Raw genomic sequence first — 24,066 nt, forward strand, 5'->3', positions numbered from 1 at the left:
CTGCAGATGTAAACACATGAGCTGCTCCAGCTTAAGCTAAAGGGACAATGCCCTTTAGTATTCCCTGTACCAGGTTCATATCCTCCACGGATGGAGCTCAGAGGGGGATGCTCTACACACACTGGCAACTGGGTTTCACTTGCAATGAAGGTTTTGTCTGTCTATTGCTCATTTCAGTCATTGCAGTGGTGGGAACTGGGGATCTACAGAATTGTCAATGGGGAAGAACTTAGAAATTGGTCTTTTCTTGCATGGAGACAGGTTATGGACCTAGAACCCAGGACTCCATTATCCCTCTCTAGAACTGTGAGGAAGATGGGACTTTGAGCCACGATTGAATCTTGACCCCAACATCCCAGTTTGTGCTCCACTCCTATGAGCCCCATGATGTACACCCACATGGGGCCCAGCTCAAGCCTCACTGTATCAGACCCTGCTGGCTGTCTTCTTCTATTCTGTGGTTCCACATTATTAGAGCCTGAGGACCAAGGACATAAATGGTTCCCTGGGGTAAAGGGGAAAAAATCCCTTGTGGTCCACTCTTAGTGTTGTGGGTTAGATCTTTCTTATCATTAAACCTGAGCTACCTGGGACAAAGGCATCTGTGGGGGGAAGAGCAAACACATGTGGTTGCACCAATTAAAGGTTCCAGTTCCCCGACAGGTCATATTCTGCTAACCCAAGCTACACAATCTAATGAAAATTCTTGCTCATCTCAACCCTGTTGAAAAGATAAAACAAAATAAAATATCTCCTGCTTCCAGTCCTTTGCAACAGAGCTGTGGATTCTCATAATCCGGTTCCAAGCAGAAAACAATTAGTCAGGTCTGCCTCCTGGTTTAAGACTTTCCAGATAAATGTGTAAATCCACCAGCAGGTCTGTTGTACACACATACAAAGATATTTTTTGACTGAAAATTGAAAACCCAGATATCAATTTATTGTTTTTGTTTTCAATGAAAAAGTTTGGTTTTCAGCACTTTTTATCCAAAAAGATTTGTATTTCAGATGAATATTTTTGGTTTTTGCTTGCCCAAAACTGAAAAAAAAAGTTGTATTGTTTTTAGTTTCTTGACAAAAAGTTGAAGTATTCCACAGAAAATCCCCCATATTCCAGCTGTCATGAATGTTGGTGTGTGTATGTAATAGTTATTAATTAGTATTCCAAAATGTGACTTATGTGCCAAGTTTGCTCCAGACAATTCCAACATCCTCACCCACAGGCTACAGACAGTCCCCAAACCAATCATTGCAGGGCATTAAAGATGAATGGGTCCAAGTAGCCAAACAATGGGTCATTCAAGCTGGGGGGCATACATGGTCTGGCCAAATGCGCTGGCCAACTGGGAAAAAGTAGACTGAGACAGAAGGAAGATTTCACAGCTGTGTCCTATCTGAAAGACACCATGAGCAATGTGGTAATTGGGAACAGACATGCAGGGAGGGTGGGAGCATTCAAAACCCCCATTTTTCCCTGGGAGAGGAAAACAGAGTCATGGAGAGAAACTGAGACCAGGCTGGGTCCCAGGAGCTTCCTGGCTTTCTGAGAGCATGTGAGTTGGGTGGGGTCACTTCTTCTCTTGTAACACAAGAGGGAAACCCATCCGTCAGGGGGACTCACCACTGGGAGTCTCTTTGTGGCTATGTCTGGGATTAGCTCCACTCAGGTCTGACACCCCCCTTGTCACAGTTGCTCACAGCATGTCCTCCCTCACTCTGCAGGACTCTGTCTCTGTGACTCAGCCCTCTGGCCAGGGCACTGCACAGTCCTTCTCTTCCAGGGTATCAATGTCCCAGTGAATCAATTGTCCCCATACCGCTCCAGACAGTCTTCTGCTCCAAGGCCAGGTCCTGTGCCACTTTCCCAGCAGTTGGTTGGGGAACTCGGGCCTGCCCACTACTCTGGGTTCCAGCCCAGGGACCCTATGGCCTGCAACTATAGTCTGCTTGCTCCCACACCCAGCAGATATTTCCTTCCTACTCTCCTTCTCTGTCTTTTGGAAACAGCCTCTGGGTTCACCAGCTCAAACTCCCTCCTCCCAGGTCCTCTGAGGGAAGGGATCAGAAAGAGACCCCGTTGACCGGAAGGCATTGATGCATTCTCCTACGGATGGGGGTTCCATGACCACCACTCCCAAGAGGAGGAGAAGGGGGGGGTGGTGATAGTTGGGGACTCCCTCCTAAGGGGAACAAAGTCATTCATCTGCCGTCAGGACCAGGAATCCTGAGAAGTGTGCTGCTTGCCTGGAGCTAGAATTCAGGATGTGACAGAGTTGGCCGAGACTCATCAAGCCCTTGGACCACTACCCCTTCCTACTTATCCATGTGGGCACCAACAATACTGCCAAGAATGACCTTGAGTGGATCACTGCAGACTATGTGGCTTTGGGAAGAAGGATAAAAGAGTTTGGAGTGCAAGTGATGTTCTCTTCCCTCCTCCCTGTTGAAGGAAAAGGCCTGGGTAGGGACCATCGATTCATGGAAGTAAATGTGTGAGTACGCAGTTGTTGTCAGCAAGAGGGCTTTGGCTTCTTCAACAACGAGCCGATGTTCCAGAAAAGAGGATTACTGTGCTGGAGTGGGCTCAATCTATCAAATACTAGGAAGAGCATCTTTGGACATCGTCTGGCTAACCTGATAAGGAGAGCTTTAAACTAGGTCCTATGTGGGATGGTGACAAAAATCCGGCCAATGTGCATCTAGGCTCAAGTAATGATTACAAATAGAAGGGGTTAATTTCTGGAGAAGAGACTAGAAATCACAACTGCATTAAAAAGGCAAGAGGAAAAGCAACAGAGCAGTCTGCAAAATCCCCAAGGTCCCGGACAATCTGAGCTAGGGACATTCCTTCTCCACCCCAAATCAAGTGAACAATAGTGCTTGGAGTATGTGAGCCAGACGCACCAGCCAGGCATCTAGAAACAATGGTTCTCTGGGCCACCTCAGAGCACTGGCCCACCCTATCCAGTGCCCCAGCTCCAGCTGAGGCCAATATCTGATGCTTCAAATGAAGGGGAGGCGAGAAACAGAATCCATCAGACCAACTGTGCATTGGGGAAAAAAGTCCTACCTGACACCTGCAGGCAACCAGCAGAAGCCCCTTGATTAGATGTGTGTAGGTTCTTTGTTGCTTTGAAATCTATTTTTAAATGTTTGTTCCAATTGCTAAAAAATATACTTTGTTTTAAGGTAGGCATTGGTCAATGTCACTGGTCACTGGTGCCTGAAGCCCAGTTGGAGCTGCAGGGTGAAAAGCAGTTGGTATGTGGGATATATGCGGGATAGAGTACCTAGGTCCTGGTCTGAGAGTGGAAGGAGTGTGAGATTCTTCCCTGAGACTGATGAGGGCAAGAGGCTCAACACCTGAGGTGGGTGCTTTCAGAGAGACCAGAGAGTAGGCAGAGGTGTCTCTAGCCCATAACCAGCTCTACCCTTGGCACGGCCATATGACAGTGTCACCTATCAGGAAACTACTGCAGGTCCTAACAACAAGTATCCCGGGAACAATTTCAAGTCATGAAAGATGAGATGTGGCCCAATACCCCTTAATTTCAAAGGGAGGAGATTGGGTGCCTGAGCAATTGCTCTAGGCACTCTTCAGCTAGGAAATGTCTGGAAAGAAAAGGCCCTTCTCATGATGTGGGCTTAGGAGGTGGAAGGTTTGGTGCCCCTGATTTCTCTCCTCAGTACTGCTTATAACAGGACAATGCACAGAGTGAAGTACTATGAGAGAAGTGAATGGGACCAAATTCATCCCGTGTGTCTGCAGCAGACCCAAGAATTAAACCTAGAACTCATGACCCACATGGTGTGGCCAGCATGTATTCTGCAAATCAAAGAAGCCCAAGTGATTGCAATGGACACAGGGACTTTCACTAGGGCACTTGGGGCATCTGAGCCAAGCAAGTGTACCCCTGGGAAGGAGCTGAGTCCTTAACAATATGAACACAGGGAAAAGGGGGCCTAGCATAAACTTTCAACCCTATCATCTACAATCAGAGGAACAAAGAGGTGAAGGGGGTCTTCAGAAAAGTTGTGCTGCAGAATGTAGGCATGATTTAGGCTGCCATTTTCAGAACAAACTATGGAAGTTTGGCACCCAACTCCCATTGGCAGATCAGTGCCTAATTTCTTTAGGCCACTTTGACTAACTTCAACAGATCTCAACAGAATTATGAAGATCGCCTGCAATCTTAACTGGATTTATTAACAATCTCTTTGACTGGGCCTTTCTTCTTCCCCAGGGTCACTCAGGATTTCACAACACTGGGCCTGAAAAAATTCCTGTGAAGTTAGAGGCAGGAAGTTTGAGAAGGGACTTTTATCATTGGGGCTCTTATTGTCCAACTGTGTTTGAAGACTTTTGGCATGGTTCCAAAATGAAATGCTCCTCTCCCATAGTTCCCCCAGCTTTATCTGCAGAGATCCCCTCCCGAAAAAGCAGAACACTCAGAAAAAACTTTGTGCATGACCAAGTATTCAAGGTTGGAGGGAGGATAAAGAAGCTGTGAAGATGTGTTTGTAGTGAGTCCCTCTTCTCAGTCTGAAATATCATTTCACTGCATAGTTGAGGCTCTAATATTGGAACTAATCCTTGACCAAATATGAAGTCTGGCTGAGATTTTCAAAGGAGATAGGCACCTACATCCAACTGTGATTTGGGTGCTTATTTCCCTTTGCTTCCCTTGGAAAGCCCAGCCTTCCTGGTTGCCAGATACCAATGCTATTGTAGCTTTGGAAGTACACCTCTACCTCGATATAACGCTGTCCTCGGGAGCCAAAAAATCTTACGGCATTATAGGTGAAACTGCGTTATATTGAACTTGCTTTGACCCACCGGAGTGCACAGCAACCTCCCCCCCCCCCCCGAGCACTGCTTTACCGCATTATATCCGAATCCGTGTTATATCGGGTTGCGTTATACCGAGGTAGCTGTGCACTGGCGATCACTTGAGCTGAAGAAAACCTGTTCTACAAAGTGTAAAAAGGAGCAAAATTCAGAATGTCTGAAACCAGGCAGAAGAGAACAGTGGTTGGTGCAAAAGGATACACATGCACATTTGTGTGTGAACCACATCAACTAATGTACACATTCTGGCATAGTCTATATAACCATTGCATTTATGCATCACAGTATATTGTCCACATCTGGTTCCCAGAAGGAAGCATTTCCATCAGTAAGTTTTCTGAGGAAAGCTGTCCCACATTGACCTGAATTATATGGTGTTTTGAGGGAAGAATAAGTTTATCTACATCTTTTTTATTGTGGGAGATGGTTATTCCCTGTCCAGTTCAAAGATTTTCATAAGTACAAATGGGTCCCAATCTTTTAAACTCAACCCATCACCGTTATGGACAATTTTGTGTCTCCAAATCTCTGCTCTTAGCAATGCCCAGTGTGACTTGTTTTTTTCCCAAATGTAATTGCATTTAGTGAAACAGCCTCATGAGTCTCTGGGGGGAAATGATTCACATCATGATGAAGCATAGTTTACCTTTCTGAGGGATAATGCTCTGTTATAATGCACAGCCCTTTGCCAATAGTCATCCTTTATTGCAAGAACTAGCTGTCCATGACTCGTTCTTGACACAATGCTCCCATCTAATGGTTGCCTCAAATCTCTCTTTTATATTAGGTATCATCTGCTGATATCTAGTGGCCAATATACTCTGCCCGGTTGGTCACTTTGCAGTATAACAGCTCATTTATCAACCTTTCTTTTTGCTCCCCACTCAAACATTATGGGCTACATTCTCCATTGGTGTAAAATAAGGTTGCTCCCTTGAAGACAACAGACCGGATTGCCATCTAGTTTAAATTGACGTAGCTCCAGTGGAGTCAGTGGGCCACATTCTCCTCTGGTGTAAATTGATGTAGCTCCATTGGATCAGTGGGGCAGACCCAGATGCTGGGAATCAGCTGTAGCCCCACTGGAGTCAATGGCCCAGATTCCCAGCTGCAGGAAATGGGTGTGGCCCCATTGAAATTAACAGAGCTACATCAGTTTACTAGAACTGAGAATCTAACCCTGTAGTCGCTCCTTTTGTATCCCTTGTTTTCTGCAGAAACCTACAGGTCTTTATATACTATGGCTGCCCCTTTCAGCCCCAGAAGTTCTGCTAACATCTTTCCCCCTTCATACAATGTAGCTGCTGCTTTCTCACTGCATATCAATCATCCAGTACAGTATACATGCTAAATTCTCATCAGTGACCCAATTCAGCCATGCAGCTGTATTTAGATAGTATAGCAGCTCTGTTCTCCTTCCTTCCCAGCCTGAGGCAGCAAAGTCTGGTGTATCGGGCACTGGAGATGTAGATTTGTGACCTCACTCTGCCATGTATCTACTGTGTGGCCTGGGGAAATTACCTCACTTCTCTGTGCCTCGGTTTCTCTTCCCTTTTTTGTTTCCTTTATGTCTTTAGAATGTAAGACCATTGAGTCAGGATTATCTCATCCTGTGTGTGCAAGCCCTGGCGATCACAATAAGGCTGTGATCTTGGATAGGGCATGAAATCACAGCAATGATATACATAAACACTACTACTAATTGTCCCTTCAGGCCCTCGAGAACTTTTCATCGGGCCCCTCCCCCGGGGACCCACTCGGCCATTCCAACCCTTCACCGTGATCCAGCTGCACAAATTGCAGCCGGCTCGTTTCTGGACCTCACCAAGGAAACATCTGTACACTCTCTTGCTCCACACTCTTCATATCCTCAACCTCACATCCCACCCCGTCACAAAGTGGTGGGACCTCCTACCACCTCTGGAGGGTGAGGAACCCCGGTGGGCCAGCCTATACTCCTCCCTGGTCCCAAAGCCCACTGGGGATATCTGTTTGTGGCTCCTTCACGGAGCCCTGAGCACAGGCGTGTTCTTGGCGCAGTTCACCCCCATCCCGGACACCTGCCCCTCTTGTGGCATGAAGGAGACACTGGCACATGTGTATCTGGAGTGTGGCAGGTTGCAGCCCCTATTCTGGCTCCTCCAGAACCTCCTGCTGAGGTTCTCTCTGCATTTCTCCCCACACTTGTTTATATTTGCACACACTATCCGTGGCCCCACTAAGTCATGAGACCTCCTTGTTAACCTCCACCTGGCCCTAGCCAAAGTAGCCATCTACAACACCAGGAGGAAGATGCTAGATGAGGAGGTGCTCTGCGACTGTGGGGCCTATTTCCGCTCCTCCCTGGTCTCACGCATCTGGGCAGAGTTCCTCTGGGCAGCGTCCGCTGGCTCCCTTGACACCTTTGAGGAGCAGTGGGTTTGTGACCAGCTGCTCACAAACCAGGAAGAATTAGTAGGGGAAGCAAAAAGGTGGATGGGAATCTGGGAGGCAGTGACCATGAGATAATTGAGTTCAGGATCCTGACACAAGGAAGAAAGGAAAGCAGCAGAATACGGACCCTGGACTTCAGAAAAGCAGACTTTGACTCCATCAGGGAACTGATGGGCAGGATCCCCTGGGAGAATAACATGAGGGGGAAATGAGTCCAGGAGAGCTGGCTGCATTTTAAAGAATCCTTATTGAGCTTGCAGGAACAAACCATCTTTATGTGTAGAAGGAATAGTAAATATGGCAGGCGACCAGCTTGGCTTCACAGTGAAATCCTTGCTGATCTTAAACACAAAAAAGAAGCTTACAAGAAGTGGAAGATTGGACAAATGACCAGGGAGGAGTATAAAAATATTGCTGAGGAATGCAGGAGTGAAATCAGGAAGGCCAAATCACACTTGGAGTTGTAGCTAGCAAGAGATGTTAAGAGTAACAAGAAGGGTTTCTTCAGGTATGTTAGCAACAAGAAGAAAGTCAAGGAAAGGGCCCCTTACTGAATGAGGGAGGCAACCTAGTGACAGAGGATGTTGAAAAAGCTAATGTACTCAATGCTTTTTTTGCCTCTGTCTTCACGAACAAGGTCAGCTCCGAGATTGCTGCACTGGGAAGCACAGTGTGGGGAGGAGGTGGCCAACCCTCTGTGGAGACAGAAGTGGTTCAGGACTATTTAGAAAAACTGGACAAGCACAAGTCCATGGGGCCGGATGCACTGCATCCAAGGGTGCTAAAGGAGTTGGTGGATGTGATTGCAGAGCCATTGGCCATTATCTTTGAAAACTCATGGTGATCGGGGGAGGTCCCGGATGACTTGAAAAAGGCTAATGTAGTGCCCATCTTTAAAAAAGGGAAGAGGGAGGATCCGGGGAACTACAGGCCAATCAGCCTCACCTCAGTCCCTGGAAAAATCATGGAGCAGGTCCTCAAGGAATCAATTCTGAAGCGCTTTGAGGAGAGGACAGTGATCAGGAACAGTCAGCATGGATTCACTAAGGGCAAGTCATTCCTGACTAACCTCATTGCCTTCTCTGATGAGATAACTGGCTCTGTGGATGAGGGGAAAGCAGTGGACATGTTATTCCTTGACTTTAGCAAAGCTTTTGATACGGTCTCCCACAGTATTCTTGCCAGCAAGTTAAAGAAGTATGGGCTGGATGAATGGACTGTAAGGTGGCTAGAAAGCTGGCTAGATCATCAGGCTCAATGGATAGTGATCAAGGGCTCCATGTCTAGTTGGCAGCCGGTATCAAGCGGAGTGCCCCAAGGGTCGGTCCTGGGGCCGGTTTTGTTCAATATACTTCATTAATGATCTGGAGGATGGTGGGGACTGCACCCTCAGCAAGTTTGCAGATGACACTAAACTGGGAGGAGTGGTAGATATGCTGTAGGGTAGGGATAGGATACAGAGGGACCGAGAGAAATTGGAGGGTTGGGCCAAAATAAATCTGATGAGGTTCAACAAGGACAAGTGCAGAGTCCTGCACTTAGGATGGAAAAATCCCATGCACTGCTACATACTAGGGACGGAATGGCTAGGCATCAGTTCTGCAGAAAAGGACCTAGGGGTTACAGTGGACGAGAAGCTGGATATGAGTCAATAGTGTGCCCTTGTTGCCAAGAAGACTAATGGAATTTGGGGCTGGTTAAGTTGGGGCATTGCCAGCAGATCAAGGGATTTGAACATTCCCCTCTATTTGAAATTGGTGAGGCCTCATCTGGAGTACTGTGCCCAGTTTTGGGCCCCACACTACAAGAAGGATGTGGAAAAATTGGAAAGAGTCCAGCGGAGGTCAACAAAAATGATTAAGGGGCTGGAGCATATGACTTATGAGGAGAGGCTGAGGGAACTGGGATTGTTTAGTCTGCCGAAGAGAAGAATTGATTGGGGGATTTGATAGCTGCTTTCAACTACCTGAAAAGGGGTTCCAAAGAGGATGGATCCCTTAGGCTGGGGGAGGTCATTTAGCAGTGGGCAGGCTCTGCCCACCCACTTCCAGGATCCCAACATGCTGAGGCTAATATACCTTCCTTCCTGCCCTCTCCTGTAGCTGTCTGGCCTGACCCTGTCACAATATTAAAATGCAAAAAAAGGTCTGTAAACCCTTAGAGATGTTTTAGAACTCCCCAAAAATCACAAAGGCAACCAGGTCTCATTTTTCATTTCATTGTGTCTGATCTTGCTAAACCTAATTCACTCTAATAGTTCTTTGAAATCAAATGAACACCGTGCATGATTAAAGGCTACTTGCGTGAGTAACAGGTTGAATGCTAAACATCAACTGAAATAACAAATAGATCTGGTTGAATAATGGATTTTTCAGTTCATTGGCAATTTTGAAAAATAATATAAAAAATCATTTCAGGTGAAACGAGAAATGACATTTAAAAAAAATTGGTGAATAGGAAAAAAAAGAATCGAAAGAAAATAAAACATCACCCTCCCCTTCTCCTCTCCCCCCCCCCCCAGATGTTTTGAATTTCAGGAATTTTGACAAAAACAAGAAGAAGGAGGACTAAATTCACAAAATGGCTAAACTCCTCCTCTTGTCCCCCCATTTTGGTGTCAGATGCAAAATTCTAAATCAAAGAGTCATAGATTTTACATACATACACACATAGATCTGAAAGCACTTTACAAAGCAGGTTAATATTACAGCTTTTTGAAAACTTGTCAGTGGAACTGTGTTCAATTGGAAACTGCAAGTTTAATGAAATAAACACTTTTCTTGGGAACATATTGATTTTTTTAAGGGAAATTAGCAAAAAACAATTTATTTCAATTTGGTCAAAATGTTTCATTTTAAATTTATCATTTGAATTTTAAGTTATATTATAATTTATGTATATTGCATATATTATACTATAATCTATAACATAATGTAATATAATGATAAAAGCAACAAGAGACATTTGAATCTTATAAAAACATTTTGTTTCAATAAGGTAATTCTGATGATTCTGAAATGAAATATTTTATAAAAAAATCAGTAAATGTTAATGTTGGTTCTGATTAGTGTCAGAGAAAAACTAGGGATGAAAGGACATTTCTGGAGTTTGCATGGAATGGAAATTCCATTTCCCAACAAATTTCAGCTGGTGTCATTGTCTCCATTTCAAGATGGGGAAACTGAGGCACAGGAAGGGAAAGTGGCTTGTACAAGGTCCCATAATTAACAAGTGTATTGCTGGCACTAGAACCCAGTCGAAATGTCACTTGAAACTGAACAGTTTTCATTTTGAATTGACATTTTGAAATGAAATATTTCATTTTGAAACATTGGAACTAGAACTGATTGAAAATTTTCTAACAGAACAGTTCCATAGGAACGTGTTGATTCTATTAAAACGATTACAGGAAACAATTCAGGCTGGCTGGCTGTCTTTTCTATTTTTTCTCTATGAAATTTCAGAATTTTGTTCTGGAAGAAGTTCTGAAATCTTTATTTTTTTTTGTTCTGATTCAGAGTAATAATAATAATAATGAGGAAACTTTGGAAATTACCATGGAAGAGGAATTCTGGGTTCTGATTAGCATTAGTTTTGATCAGAATGAAATGTTTGGCCATTTCTGAGTTTAAATTTTTTGGAACATTTCATTCTACAAAAAAAATCCAAATTTTAACTTTTCATCCAGATTCAGGATGAAAACAATTTCAAAATATTGGAATTGCCTCTGCAATGCAACATCTTGAGCTGGAAAGACATTTGGTTTAAATTTGACAGACATCTCAGTCTCCAATGATGGAGTTAGCCATGCAATATTCCGGTGACTATTTTCCATAGTCTTGTCTGTCAAATGTATCTTTTCTTCTGTAATGTACTAACACAAAAATATCTCTATTTGTCTCAGGAGATTGTGGGAGTGAGACTGAGCATTGGTGTGCTTTGTTGTTCTTTCTGTGTCTCTTTCTGTTGAGTGAATGGAGAATTTGTGATTATCTGTGTGTGTGTGTTTAATTTTGTGATTGTTGTGGGTTTAATTTTAGGATTTCTTTTGTTTTAGCAGGCTTTTGTCTGTCCTCTGGGCTGGCATGGCCAGCCCAGGGGGACAGAGACCTCAGTTTGTTGTGGATTCCCAGGGTTTAACCAAGGCCCTGGGTTGCAGATTTTGACTCCAGAATCTGCCTCTGTGGAGGCATGTTTTCTAGCTGTGATGAAGGTGACCATGTTTAAAAATATGCGGTAGGCCTTCCTTGTTGCCATACTGAGCCTTGTTGAGCAGGTGGCTGTGAAGGGGATTGTTGTGTGGTGTGTTTCAGTCCCTGTAGTGCCCCTCTCAACACCTGCTGTTAAATTCACTATCTCTAATGTCCTTCTTTTATTAGGAAATGAGCAGCTGGCCAGAGACCTGCTGAGTAAGATCGCTGCCCTATTAGGAGATTTCCTTTGGACTGAACAGCCCCAGAGGTTCAGCATGTCTTGTCCTTTTGTTGGCAGGTTTATATGGTATTAAACAATGCTTCCAAAGTGTCGAAAGTTTCCCTCAACTATAGGATTAGGGAGTGTGACTAAACTGTGTTTGTTGCCACTGAAGACATGGCCTGTTTTTGTTGTGGGAGTCTGACGCAAGTGGTTAATTGGAAAATGCAGGTGAAAGAAATAAGAAAATGCAGGTGGCCCTTGGGAATGGTGACCTTTTAAAAGATGTTCACTTTCAGGACTCTTTCAATTATTTTGGGGGAGACTGGGTTGCCTCAAAGGATGTTTTCCCCTCCCTAAGGCAGTGGTGGGAGGTGGGTAAAATTAATATTAAATATTTTTATGAGCAATACATGCAGCAGACAACCCTGGTCCTTCGTGGGAGTATGAAGGAGTTAAAGTTGGGGATTGTGGAACTTGAAAAAGTCTTTCATGGCAGTAATGACTCTGGTTGCATGAGAGCTTGAAAGATAAAAAAACCTGCTCCTACAAGATCTGTTGGGTAGCAACGTTCAGGGTGCATTGGTCAGGGCCCGATTTCAGGGCCTTTCTCAAATGGATGTGCCTACTCAGCTTTTTTCTGACCTGGAAGAGAAACATACCAACCAGAAAATGAGTGGCCATTTCAAGACATTTTCAGGCCAAGTGCTTTCAGCTCCTGTGGGGATTAGGAACTTTGCTGTGAATTTTTTCTCAGAACTGTATGCAGCTGAGACTGTGTCTCTATCTGAGTGTTGGTGGCTCCTTGAAGATCTTCCTAGGATCTCAATGTTGGATGTGGACAGACTTGAACAGGACCTGACACTCTCAGAATTGACTTGTGGCCTTAATGGTATTGATGGTTTGCCTGTTGAGTTTTATAAGGCCTTTTGGACCTTTCTTGAGCCTATCTTGCTCCAGGTTTTTCAGGTTTGCATTGGAGAGGAGATACTGCCTCTCATTTGTCATCAAGCGGTTCCTACCCTGTTGCCTAAGAAGGGGGCCTTGGGAAGGTGAAGAATTGGAGATCTGTTTCCCTGCTTTGCTTGGACGATAAACTGTGTTCAAAGGTCTTAGCAAATAAATTGAAAACTGTGATTTGTTTAGTAGTTCACCCTGATCAGACATATTGCATCCCCAACAGGTCCATTTTTGATCACCTTGTTCACTTGCGGGATGTAATTTCGACCTCAAAAATGTTTGATTTGCACATTGGGTTGATTCCCCTTTATGGAGAGTTGGATTTTGATAGTGTAGATGATGAATATTTGTTTTGTACCCTTGTTGCTTTTGGTTTTGGGCCCAGGTTTGTCTCCTGCTTTCAGTTACTCTATATTGAGATATATAGTCTACTTAAGATGAATGGTGTTTTGAGAATCATAGAGGGTGCAACCTGTCTGGGCTATTGAATGCTCTTTCTATCAAGCTCCTGTTATGCATGTTGTGAAACCACTTTTCTTGCCCTTCTCTTCCTGTACCAGCTTGTGCTGCCTTGAAAGTCTCTGCATATGCTGACAATGTGACTGTTTATTACTCATGATTGCAATGTCCAGGTTTTGACTGAATGTCAGTACTCTTTCGAGCAGGCTTCCTCAGCTGGCATAAATTGGGGGAAGAGTGAGACACTTCTGCTGGGGGCTTGGGTGATCTCCTACCCTCTAATTTTGCCAGGGAGGACTACTGTGGAGGTGATCTGGCTTTAAGGTACGGGAAATATGCTGGGACCAGATGATATTTTGGGTCAGATTTGGGAGAGAGTTATGGAAAAGTTGGAGGGGAGGTTGCGAAGGTGGAAGTGGTGTTTGCCTCGACTCTTATTCCAAGGGTGTGTGTTACTGATTAATAATTAAATTACCTCTGTGTTGTGGCATAAGTGTATTGTTTTGGATCCCTCTCCAGTCCTTTTAGAAAAAGTTCACAAGGTTCTTTTAGACTTTTTCTGGGATGGCCGTCACTGGCTGAGGCAGAGTATTTTGTAACTGCCGGTGTGGAAAGGGGTCAAGGTCTCACTAATCTTTTAAGCAGAATCTCTACTTTTTGGGTACAGATGCTGCAACAGCTGTTGCTTGGGGATGAGCCTGTTTCTTGGAAGCAACTGCCCTTTGCTTTTCTTTGGCAGGTGGGGAGTTTGGCTTTTGCTCAGGAACTTTTTTGGTTGACCCTGGTTACCTCAGTTTTGAGGTGTTAACTTTTCTAATTAAAGCCTTTTTAGTGCTTGGAGATTTTTTAAGCTGAGGCTTCTGGATAGGCTGGAGTTCCCAGGACTGCTTGTTGAACCACTTGCTTAAAACCTTCTTGGGAGGATTCCTAGTCTTGTTTCTAGGAGTCTTGTCTCTTCCTTTATTGCAACAGGTGTAACAAAACTGGTTCATTTAATCGATTTTACTAATTTTGCATGTGTCTCAGCAGATATCTTGGCTGGCAAGCTTGGTTTTCATTTGGTTCACTGAATTTCTTGGTTTTTATCACTGGTGGAATCCGTCCTTCCTAGGGGCAATATTGTCAGTCTGGACACTTGCCTCCTTGATTATACTAATTCCTGTTTCTATTTTCTTGCCTGTTGCTTCCATTGTGGATTGGGATGTTGTGAAGCCTGGCAGTTTGCTTGCCTTCAATGGATCTTCTGAACCTACTTTTAATTGATTATCCCAATACAATATGGAGGAGACAGCTTCTGGTGGCGGACTCCATTCATCCAGCCTGGTGAACTGTATACAAGCTTCCAACTGCAGAAAGGAAGGATGATCTCCAATGGTCAGTTCTTCATGGGGCTATAGCCATGAAAATGTTTGTGCATCATTTGAGTCTGCAGGTGTCCATGTCAGGTCCGACATGAAGGAGACATTTTTTTTCATGTTTCCTACTTCTTCCAGGTGACAGACATTATTTGTTTTACTTCAGGGTATTTTTAAGTTATTATCCCTTGATTTTTCTCCTACTGTATTTATTTTACTGTTAAGTATAGGTTCACAAAGAGATCTGTTGTATGCCTTGAAAACTTTATTTTGGGTCAAGCAAAGCTGTCCATTATAAAAGTAGATGATAGTAATTTATTGGTACTGGGGTTACAAATGTATTATTATTATTGTTATTATTTTAGATGTTTAGGGGTTTCGTGTCTTCATTTGGAGTTTAAATATTGTACTCTTATAAGCGATTTGAAACAATTTATGCAGCACTGGGCTATTATAAATGAACTGTTGGGTTGGCCAACTGCTGTGGAATTTATAATTTTTTTTCTTTTCTGTGTTTCTTTACTGATCTTTATTAAAAGTATTTTAAAAGCCAAAAGTCTCTCTCTCTCTCTCTTTCTGATCAAAAAACATATCTGATTGGATATTGGAAAAAAAATTGGTACATGAAAACTTTCAGATACAATTGCCATGAATACATTTGTCCGAAATACACCATTGATATATATCTATATCTATATTTATATCTTTTTAGATATATATGTCTGAAAGATAAATATCTATGTAAGGTGGTTTCATGGGTCACTGTGCCCCTAAGGATTTGTCAAGAAGAAATTGTGTTGAACCAACCTGATAGCTTTCTTTGACAAGGTAACAAGCCTTGTGGATGGGGGGAAGTGTTAGATGTGGTATATCTTGACTTTAGTAAGACTTTTGATACTGTCTCACACGACCTTCTCATAAACAAACTAGGGAAATACAACCTAGATGGAGCTACTATAAGTGGGTGCATAACTGGTTGGAAAACCATTCCCAGAGAGTAGTTATCAGTGGTTCACAGTCATGCTGGAAGGGCATAACGAGTGGGGTGCTGCAGGGATTGGTTCTGGGTCTGGTTCTGTTCAATATCTTCATCAATTATTTAGATAATGGCATAGAGAGTAGACTTATAAACTTTGCAGATGATACCACGCTGGGAGGGGTTGTGAGTACTTTGGAGGAAAGGATTATAATTCAAAATGATCTGGACAAAATGGAGAAATGCTCTCAAATAAATAGGATGAAATACAATAAGGATAAAAGCTAATTACTTCTCTTAGGAAGGAACAATCATACAAAATGGGAAATGACTGCCTGGGAAGGAGTACTGCGGAAAGTTATCTGGGGGTCATAGTTGATCACAAGCTAAATATGAGTCAACAGTGTAACGCTGTTGCAAAAAAAGCAAACATCATTTTGGAATGTATTAGCAGGAGTGTTATAAGCAAGACACGAGAAGTAATTCTTCCGCTCTACTCCCCGTTGATTAGGCCTCAGCTGCAGCATTGTGTCCAGTTCTGGGTGCCACATTTCAGGAAAGATGTGGACAAATTGGAGAAAATCCAGAGAAGAGCAACAAAAATGATTAAAGGTCTAGAAAACATGACCTATGAGGGAAGATTGAAAAAAAATGGGTTTGTTTAGTCTGGAGAAGAGAAAACTGAGAGGGGACATGATGACAGTTTTCAAGTACATAAAAGGTTGTTACAAGGAGGAAGGAGAAAAATTGTTCTCCTTAACCTCTGAGGCTAGAACAAGAAGCAATGGGCAGTTTAGGTTCTATGATTCTGTTAGCCTTTTAGACATCTGTTGTGTATTGAGATGAAGTTTTCAGAGAACTATCCAAAATGACTCCAAGATATCTTTCTTCAGTGGTAACAGACAATATAGAAGCCACCATTATCATTTTATATGTATAGTTTGGATTATTTCTTCCAATGCACATTACTTTCACTTATCAATGTTGAATTTCATCTGCCATTTTGTTGCCCAGTCACCCAGTTTTCTGCAGTCAGCTTTGGACTTAACTATCTTGAATAATTTTGTAGCATCTGCAAACTTTGCCACTTCACTGTTCATTCCCTTTTCCAAATCATCAGTGAATATGTCGAACAGCACAAGTCCCAGTACAGATGCTTGGGATGCCCCACTCTTTACCTCTTTCCATTTTTAAAACTAACCATTTATTCTAAACCTTTGTTTCCTATTTTTTAATCAGTTACTGATCCATGAGAGGACTTTCCCTCTTATCCCCTGAGTAAATTCCCTCAGAGCCTTTGGAGAGGGACCATGTCAAATACTTTCTGAAAATCCTAGTACACTATATAGACTGCATCAGCCTTATCCACATGTTTGTTGGCCCCCTCAAAGAATTCTAATAGATTGGTGAGGCATGACTTCCTTTACAAAAGGTGTTTTGACTCCTCCCCAAAAAATTCTGTCCATCAACGTGTCCGATCATTCTATTCTTTAACATAGTTTCTACCAGTTTGCCCAGTACTGAAGTTAGGATCACTGACCTGTAATTCCCAGGATAGCCTCTGGGGCCCTTTTTAAAAATTAGAATTATATTTATTACCATCCAAATATCTGGCACATAGGCTGATTTAAGTGATCGGTTACATACTACAATTTGTAGTCCTGCAATTTCATATTTGAGTTCCTTCAGAACTCTTAGGTGAATATCATCTGGTCCCGATGATTTATTACTGTTTAATTAATCAAGTTGTTCTAAAATCTCTTCTATGGACACATCAATACGGGACAGTAATTCAATAAGGATATTGCAGGAAATTGACATTTCTGTCACAGTCAGTTCCATGGCATCACACAAGTCCCCCCTACTGGAAAATATATCATAAAAGTAAGTAGAGGAGATAAAGTGTGAAAGTGGGAATTTCAAAGGCGCACAAGGAAGCTAGTCACCTAATTTGTATTGAAATTCAGTGGGATCTGGGCAATAAATTTGCACACATTCCTTTGAAAATGTCAGCTTGAATCTACATCTGATATTCAACGGGAGCTTGTTACCCAACTCCCTTAGGCCTACGCCCCTATGTAATTATAAATGGGTGCATCCATACAGATCCTGGTAAATGCCACACAAATTTAGCAACTTGGAATTTTCAGCATAATACATTTGCATTTCTCCCACTTGAGTTCATCTGTAAGTCAACATCAGATTGTTACAGTCAATGAGGAAACCTGTAAAACAAAGAAATGTTCACATGCACTAAGAATGACCTTCAGGAAATTTTAATTTTGGTCCCTTTGACAACATTGCTACTAAATGCAGACCATTTGAAAACCACTTTACATGCCACCGATTGCCTTTTCCAAGGCTCGCGTCACCTCTTTATTTCTTAGAGTGTAAATGAAAGGGTTTAATAGAGGAGTTACAATAGTGTTAAAGACGTTGACTATTTTGTTTAAATCCAATGAGTTCTGTGCAGAAGGCTTGACATATAGAAAAATGGTGGAGCCGTACCAGATAGTTACGACAGTGAGATGGGCAGAGCAAGTGGAAAAGGCCTTTTGGCGGCCTTGGGCTGAGGGGATTCTACAGATGGTGGAGATGATGTAAATGTACGAGACTAGGGTTACTGCACATGAGCCCAGGAGGACATTAATAGAGATGATAAAAGTTGCCAGCTCAACGAGGCTCGTGTCAGTGCAGGAAAGCGCTATCCAGGAATCTATGTCACAAAAGAAGTGATTGATAACGTTAGGGCCACAGAAAGACAACCTGGATATTAGAGATGCCAGCACAGAGATAGCCAGGAACCCACTCAGCCAAGAGATGAGGGCCAGCTGAGCAGAGAAGGTGCTGTTCATGAGGGAGCTGTAACGCAATGGATGACATATGGCCAAATAGCGGTCATAGGCCATGACAGCCAGTATGAGACATTCTGTAGATCCCAGAGAGAATACTAAATACAGCTGCAGGATGCAGCCGGTGAAGGAAATGATTTGGCTTTTCCCAAACATAACTCCAATGGCCTTGGGGACGCAGGCCGTGGTGTACCAGATCTCCAGGAAGGAGAGATTGCAGAGGAAGAAGTACATGGGGGTGTGGAGCCATGGGTGGGTCCACACTAAGGCTATAACAGACATATTCCCTACAATTGTCAGGAAATATATAATTGAAAACACCACTGCAAGGGAAATCCGAAAATACCAAGTGCCGGGAAAGCCCAGGAGTATGAATTTCTGCACGCTGGTTTGGTTTTCTATTTCTGCTCCAGCCATGAGGTCCATCTGTCAAAACATGAGGAATTATAAAGGCATTTAAACATGTTGAACACACTTTTGGATGTGCAAATGTGAAGTGCCAAATACCTTACCCTATCAGGGTACCTATAAAATATCTGCAGATCCACAGCCCTGAAACTCTGCCCACATCTCCTAAAACACTTTCAAGATACCTATCTGGGCTCTGGGATTGTGGGATTTGACACTGCACCCGGTAGATCTGGCTCTTGCTTGAACTCACTTCACTGGTGAAATACAAGGACCAGGATTCCAGGCTGAAATTCTAAGGGATTTCGGTATTTTAGGGCTCCTTCTAAAATCCCAACAATAATACCTAGAACCCTAATTAAAGATAAGATAAGGGAAGGAAAGCAGGTGCTACTCAACACCAGTCTGTGCTTGTGCATCTTTCGGGCTGTGCAACAGAGATGAGAGCTTCACTCCTTATTCCTCTAAGACCCATGAGGAGTCAGTGGGATGGCTGACCCAATGGCATCTTTCCCCTGCTGCTGGTCTAGCCCATCAACCACACTCCATTCACCCATGAGAAAGCCTCATGATTTGGGCCATTGTCTTCATCCCTCACCTTCAAGATAACTTTGCTTGCTGCTCAGGAAAATGACGGGGATTTTAAAAAACACCTAAGTGACCTAGGACCACAAGTCTCTACTGAAAGTCGATAGGAGCTGGTCTTCACTACCCGTTCAGATCGGCGGTAGAAAATCAATCTCTCAGGGATCGATTTATTGCATCTCGTCAGAACGCGATAATCGATTCCTGAATCGACGCACATACTCCACCAGCCGAGGTAGGAGTAAGTGCCGTCGACAGGGGAGCCGCGGCGGTCGATTTTCCACCGTCCTCACAGCGGGGTAAGTCAGATCAGATATGACGAATTCAGCTATGCTATTCCCGTAGCTGAATTTGCGTATCTGAAATCGACCCCCCCCCTTAGTGTAGACGTAGCCTAGGACTTCTGTTCCTAAGCCACTTATACTCCATGATATTCAATGGGATTTGTGCTACTGAGGCCCAGAACTAGTAAGAATACAATACAATACAATAAATAATTAGACACAACTTTTTTTTATGTTGAAAAATACCATTTTGTTGAAACAGAAATAGTTCATGGAAACATATTTGTTTCAACAAAAGTGTCATCTGGGTATGTTCTTAGGTCCAGGATGGAATTACTGATCAAAGGATAAGAATTAATGCCATAGCCTGGTGGCACGTGCACTTGCCAAGGTCTGAGTTCCACTACTGAAACAGCCAGACTTGGGACTTGAACATGATTCTCCCATGACCTGCGTAACTGCTCTAACCACCTGGCTGTAGTGGGTTGATCTTTTGTACATCTCTTTTCTACTGACAAAATTTTTGAAAAGTCTTGTGTTCTTTCCATATCAGAACAAAACATAGCTTGAAATCTTGAGATTTTTTTTTTTTTTCAAAAAATGAAATTCCAGTTTCCAGCTGGTCCTACTTAGACCCTTTAGAAAATCCCACCCCAAATTCTCAGGAACAAGGGATTGACATCAGAAATTAGAAATTATGTTTATCACTTATTGTGTGTCTTCTGGTAGAACCTTAAGGTCCCATCTATGGTTGGGACTCCATTGTGTTTCACAAGGCACAAACATAGCACAGAATCCATCCCTAGTCCAAAAATCTTACACTCTAAAAGACAAGGCAGGCAAGCAGGGAGAGACAAACAACAAAAAACTGTTTCTCAGAAACACAGTAAATTTTTCTTCTTTTCTTCTTTGCCTCATTAAATTTACTATATCAGTAAATTCCACAGGTTAATGTATTAGAGCTGCTTGGAAATGTTCCATTCTCCCATTTTTTTGATTGACACTGTCTTTTTTGATGAAACAGAGATTTTTGCAAATGAATCAGTTAATAAAATAATTTGGGGACTTTCATCAAAACAATAACAAGAAGTAGTAGTTTCTGGTGACTAAAGAACAAAATGTTTTGACTGAAAACTGAACACTTCTGGTTTATTGAAGCCTTTTGTTTTTACAAAAAAATGAAAAAAAAAAAATAAAAGAAATTTGTTGAGGATAACAACAGTTTTGTGATAAATTTTTATGGAAAAAGCAACTTTCCAAATTTACAAATAATTGTATTTCCTTTGTTCATCCTAGATTTCATCCTATATTAGAAAAAAAGTGATGAGATAGACTCATTCCTTGAGTACAGGTGTGTTGATTCTTCAATGAGGCAAACTTTTTGAACAGCAATTTTCAGGTAGCTCACATTACTAAGAAAGGCAAACCTATTTCACAATACAGTTACTTTAAACTATAATTCCAGAATAGGCTGGATCAGGCTAGTGGATCAAACTTACCATGCCTTCTGATAGAGCTTGTCAATACAAACTCCCTTCATTCACAAGGTTTTTTCTCTCCGGATGACACACAATAGCCTTGGCTGCTGAAAAATGGTGCATCACAACATGGTTTCTCTTGCTTTCTCCCCATCTAAATATATAACAAATATAGGAATATTTCACACCTGGTTCACATTTACATTAAGGTCATATTACACCACTGTAACAATATAAAGGGACCTTAAAATGTATGTAATAAGTATAATTCACTCTGATTTAAAACCCCCATTCTACTGCCAGAGTGGTGTGAAGTGTTAGTATAAATGATAATCTGCCTCTTCGAAACTAAAAGACTCCAACAAATTTTTTAGATGTTGATGTTGATAGGAATCTCCTTCCATTATCATCCAACTGGCTTTACCCCTACCTACCTTGTTAATGAACTGCAGCTCAAATTGGCTGCATGAGGGGGTTGTTTTTGTACTCCACCCCCATCTTCCCAGCACCCTGAGGATATTCAGTCTCAACAGAATTTCACAAACTTCCCTAGAATGTGTAACAGACTCTACTGAGTCAGGCTGGTCTCCTGGTGAAAGCACAGTACTGGCAGCCTGGACACCAGCATTCTAGTCCTGTCTTCGCCAGATGCTCACTACACAGGGGGAGCTTTGGTGTGTTACTTAAGTTCCCTTCCCCAGCCTCATTTTCCCTACCTGTAAAATAATGACAATAACCCATTACTTCTTGTCCCACCTTCTATGGACGTGGAGAACAATTGATCACTGTCCTTTTTATAACAGCACTTACTATATTTGAGGACTATCAAATCCCCCCTCTGTCTTCTTTTCTCAAGACTAAGCATGACTAGTTTTCTTTACCCTTTCCTCCTATGTCATGTTTTCTAAACCTTTCATCATTTTTGGTCTGAAAGTTCTGAAATGTTTATTTATTTATTTGTTTGTTTATTTATGATTCAGGGTAATAATAATAAAAAGATGAAACTCTGAAGATTACTATGGAATGGATGTTCCGTGGTCTGACCAGCAGAGGTTTGGATCAAAATGGATGTTTTGCCATTTCTGAGTTTAATTTTTTTGGAACTTTTCTCCAAATTTTAAATATTCATCCAGATTTTGATAAAAACCAATTTCAAATTTTAAAATATTGGAATTTCCTCTACAATGAAAATTCCAACCAGCTCTAATTATGGCTGGGACTTCCAAAGATGCCAAAGGGACAAAGGTGCAAAAATTCTACTGAAACTCTCTCAGGCTCCTTTGGTAAACCCAGCCTATGTCTTTAACCTCCTTTGAAATCCCCAGCCTTAATAAGTAAAACACTTTCAAAAAGGTATGGGGATACAAAGGTAAAAGTTAAAGTTTATTTACACTTGGATGATAAGACTGGTCTAGATACAAATATTCAAAAATAGAAATAAGTCAGGCATCAAGGGGAAGATATTTAAAGGTATTTAGGAACCTAGTGGGATTCTCAAAAGCATTTAGGTGCCTAACACTCATTAAAATCAACAGTTCCCATCAACAGTAATTAAACTTTTCCCTTTTAATTCCTTTTTGTTGAAAAATTACCATTTTCAAAAATGAAAATGTTTGTAAAGAACTGTTGACTTACTGAATTTTTGTTTTCTTGTCTTTAATGAAATTTTTCATTTCATTTTCTGTCAAAGTTTAAATGGAAAACTTTATAGAAAACATTATTTAATTTTTTCCATTTAACAACAAGTAGGACCCCACAACTTAAAATCTTTAAAAAGGGAAATAAGTTTGATTTTTTGAAATTCTTCACTAATTAAAAAAAAATTCCTGCGTGTTGTTCTTTAGTCTGCTGTTTAACAATTTTTCAGCTATTGAATCAAGGAACAGACACAATGTCATGTGAGTTGGCCAACCAGTCATTCATCACAGATAATGAAAACACTGTAGTTGCTACAAATTTAAACTTTGGATTTGCACTCAGAAGTTTGTCCTATGTCACTACGATCTTGATCCTGCACACGCTTTATGCACAAGCTTTCTTTCCTAGTGTGAGTAGTCCCCATTAGAGTCAAACGGACTACTATAAAAATATAATTTAGCACTTCAGTAATGATTTCAGGATGGGGGCCTAGATGTGAAATGCTAAAAGTAATATCCACATAGGGCCTGATCTAAAGCCAATTTAATTCAGTTGAAAGATGTTCATTGATGCCAATGGGCTGTTGATGAGACCTCTAGAAAGATTTCGGTTCCTGAAGGTGCAGATAGGTGCCTTGTGGAAACGTTAAAAGTACCTAAGCAGGTTAGGTGCCTAACTACCACTGAAATCAATGGGATTTTGGTGCCTCATCTGCTGAAGTGCTTTTGAAAATCCCATTAAACAACAATCTGCATCTTTAGAAACTTAAATACCTTAGAAAATGTCTAATCTAAACGTCCGATAGATTTTCAATAAAAATTAAATTCCTAGAAGGCAGATATTTAATGGTATTTGGGTGCCTAGCTGAATCTTTAGGTGCCTAAATTCCTTTGCAAATCTGACCCTTAGGCACTTCTGAAAATTTTACCCAAATATAAAAGGTGTAAATGTAAAATTGGAACCAGGATTAAAAGAATAACAACAAGAACAGTTATCCCCAGTTTCCCTGAGAATTTCCTTTCTTCTAGTATTAAGGTAAATGGATCAGTCTTGTCCTCTGCTATTTTCTCCTTCAGGAATCTCTGCTGTGCTCTGCGGCAGGCAGGATTTGTCTTTGTTCCTCAAAGGCTCTACGATGACCATTTTACATTGGTCTATGCCATGTCAGAGAATTATAATCTCTAATTCCAGCACATTGCCAAACGTGAACTCCTACTCTTTTCTCCTTGATCCTCCCTCACTCTCCATTGTCCCACTCATTTCAAAACTCAGCTAACCTTCCCAACACATAGCTTTGGAACACTGGGGTTATTTAGGTGTCTTCTTCTTCTGTGCCCATGATCATGATTTTTGCCTTTGGTGAAGATTTTCAGAGG

General features: G+C 42.0%; 2 protein-coding genes across 2 annotated transcripts in view; one reads left to right on the forward strand and one right to left on the reverse strand.

Moving 5' to 3' along the window:
• LOC135974464 (maestro heat-like repeat-containing protein family member 1) overlaps positions 1 to 24,066 on the forward strand; it is a 936,803-nt gene that overhangs the window by 222,524 nt on the left and 690,213 nt on the right. The window lies entirely within an intron of this gene.
• Positions 17,779 to 18,714, reverse strand: LOC101939326 (olfactory receptor 6F1-like). The gene has a single exon (XM_005310287.2). It carries the CDS (start codon positions 18,712 to 18,714, stop codon positions 17,779 to 17,781), a length of 936 nt encoding a protein of 311 aa, XP_005310344.2.

The sequence above is a fragment of the Chrysemys picta genome, chromosome 12, assembly GCF_011386835.1.
Source record: "Chrysemys picta bellii isolate R12L10 chromosome 12, ASM1138683v2, whole genome shotgun sequence".
Taxonomy (NCBI): domain Eukaryota; kingdom Metazoa; phylum Chordata; order Testudines; family Emydidae; genus Chrysemys; species Chrysemys picta.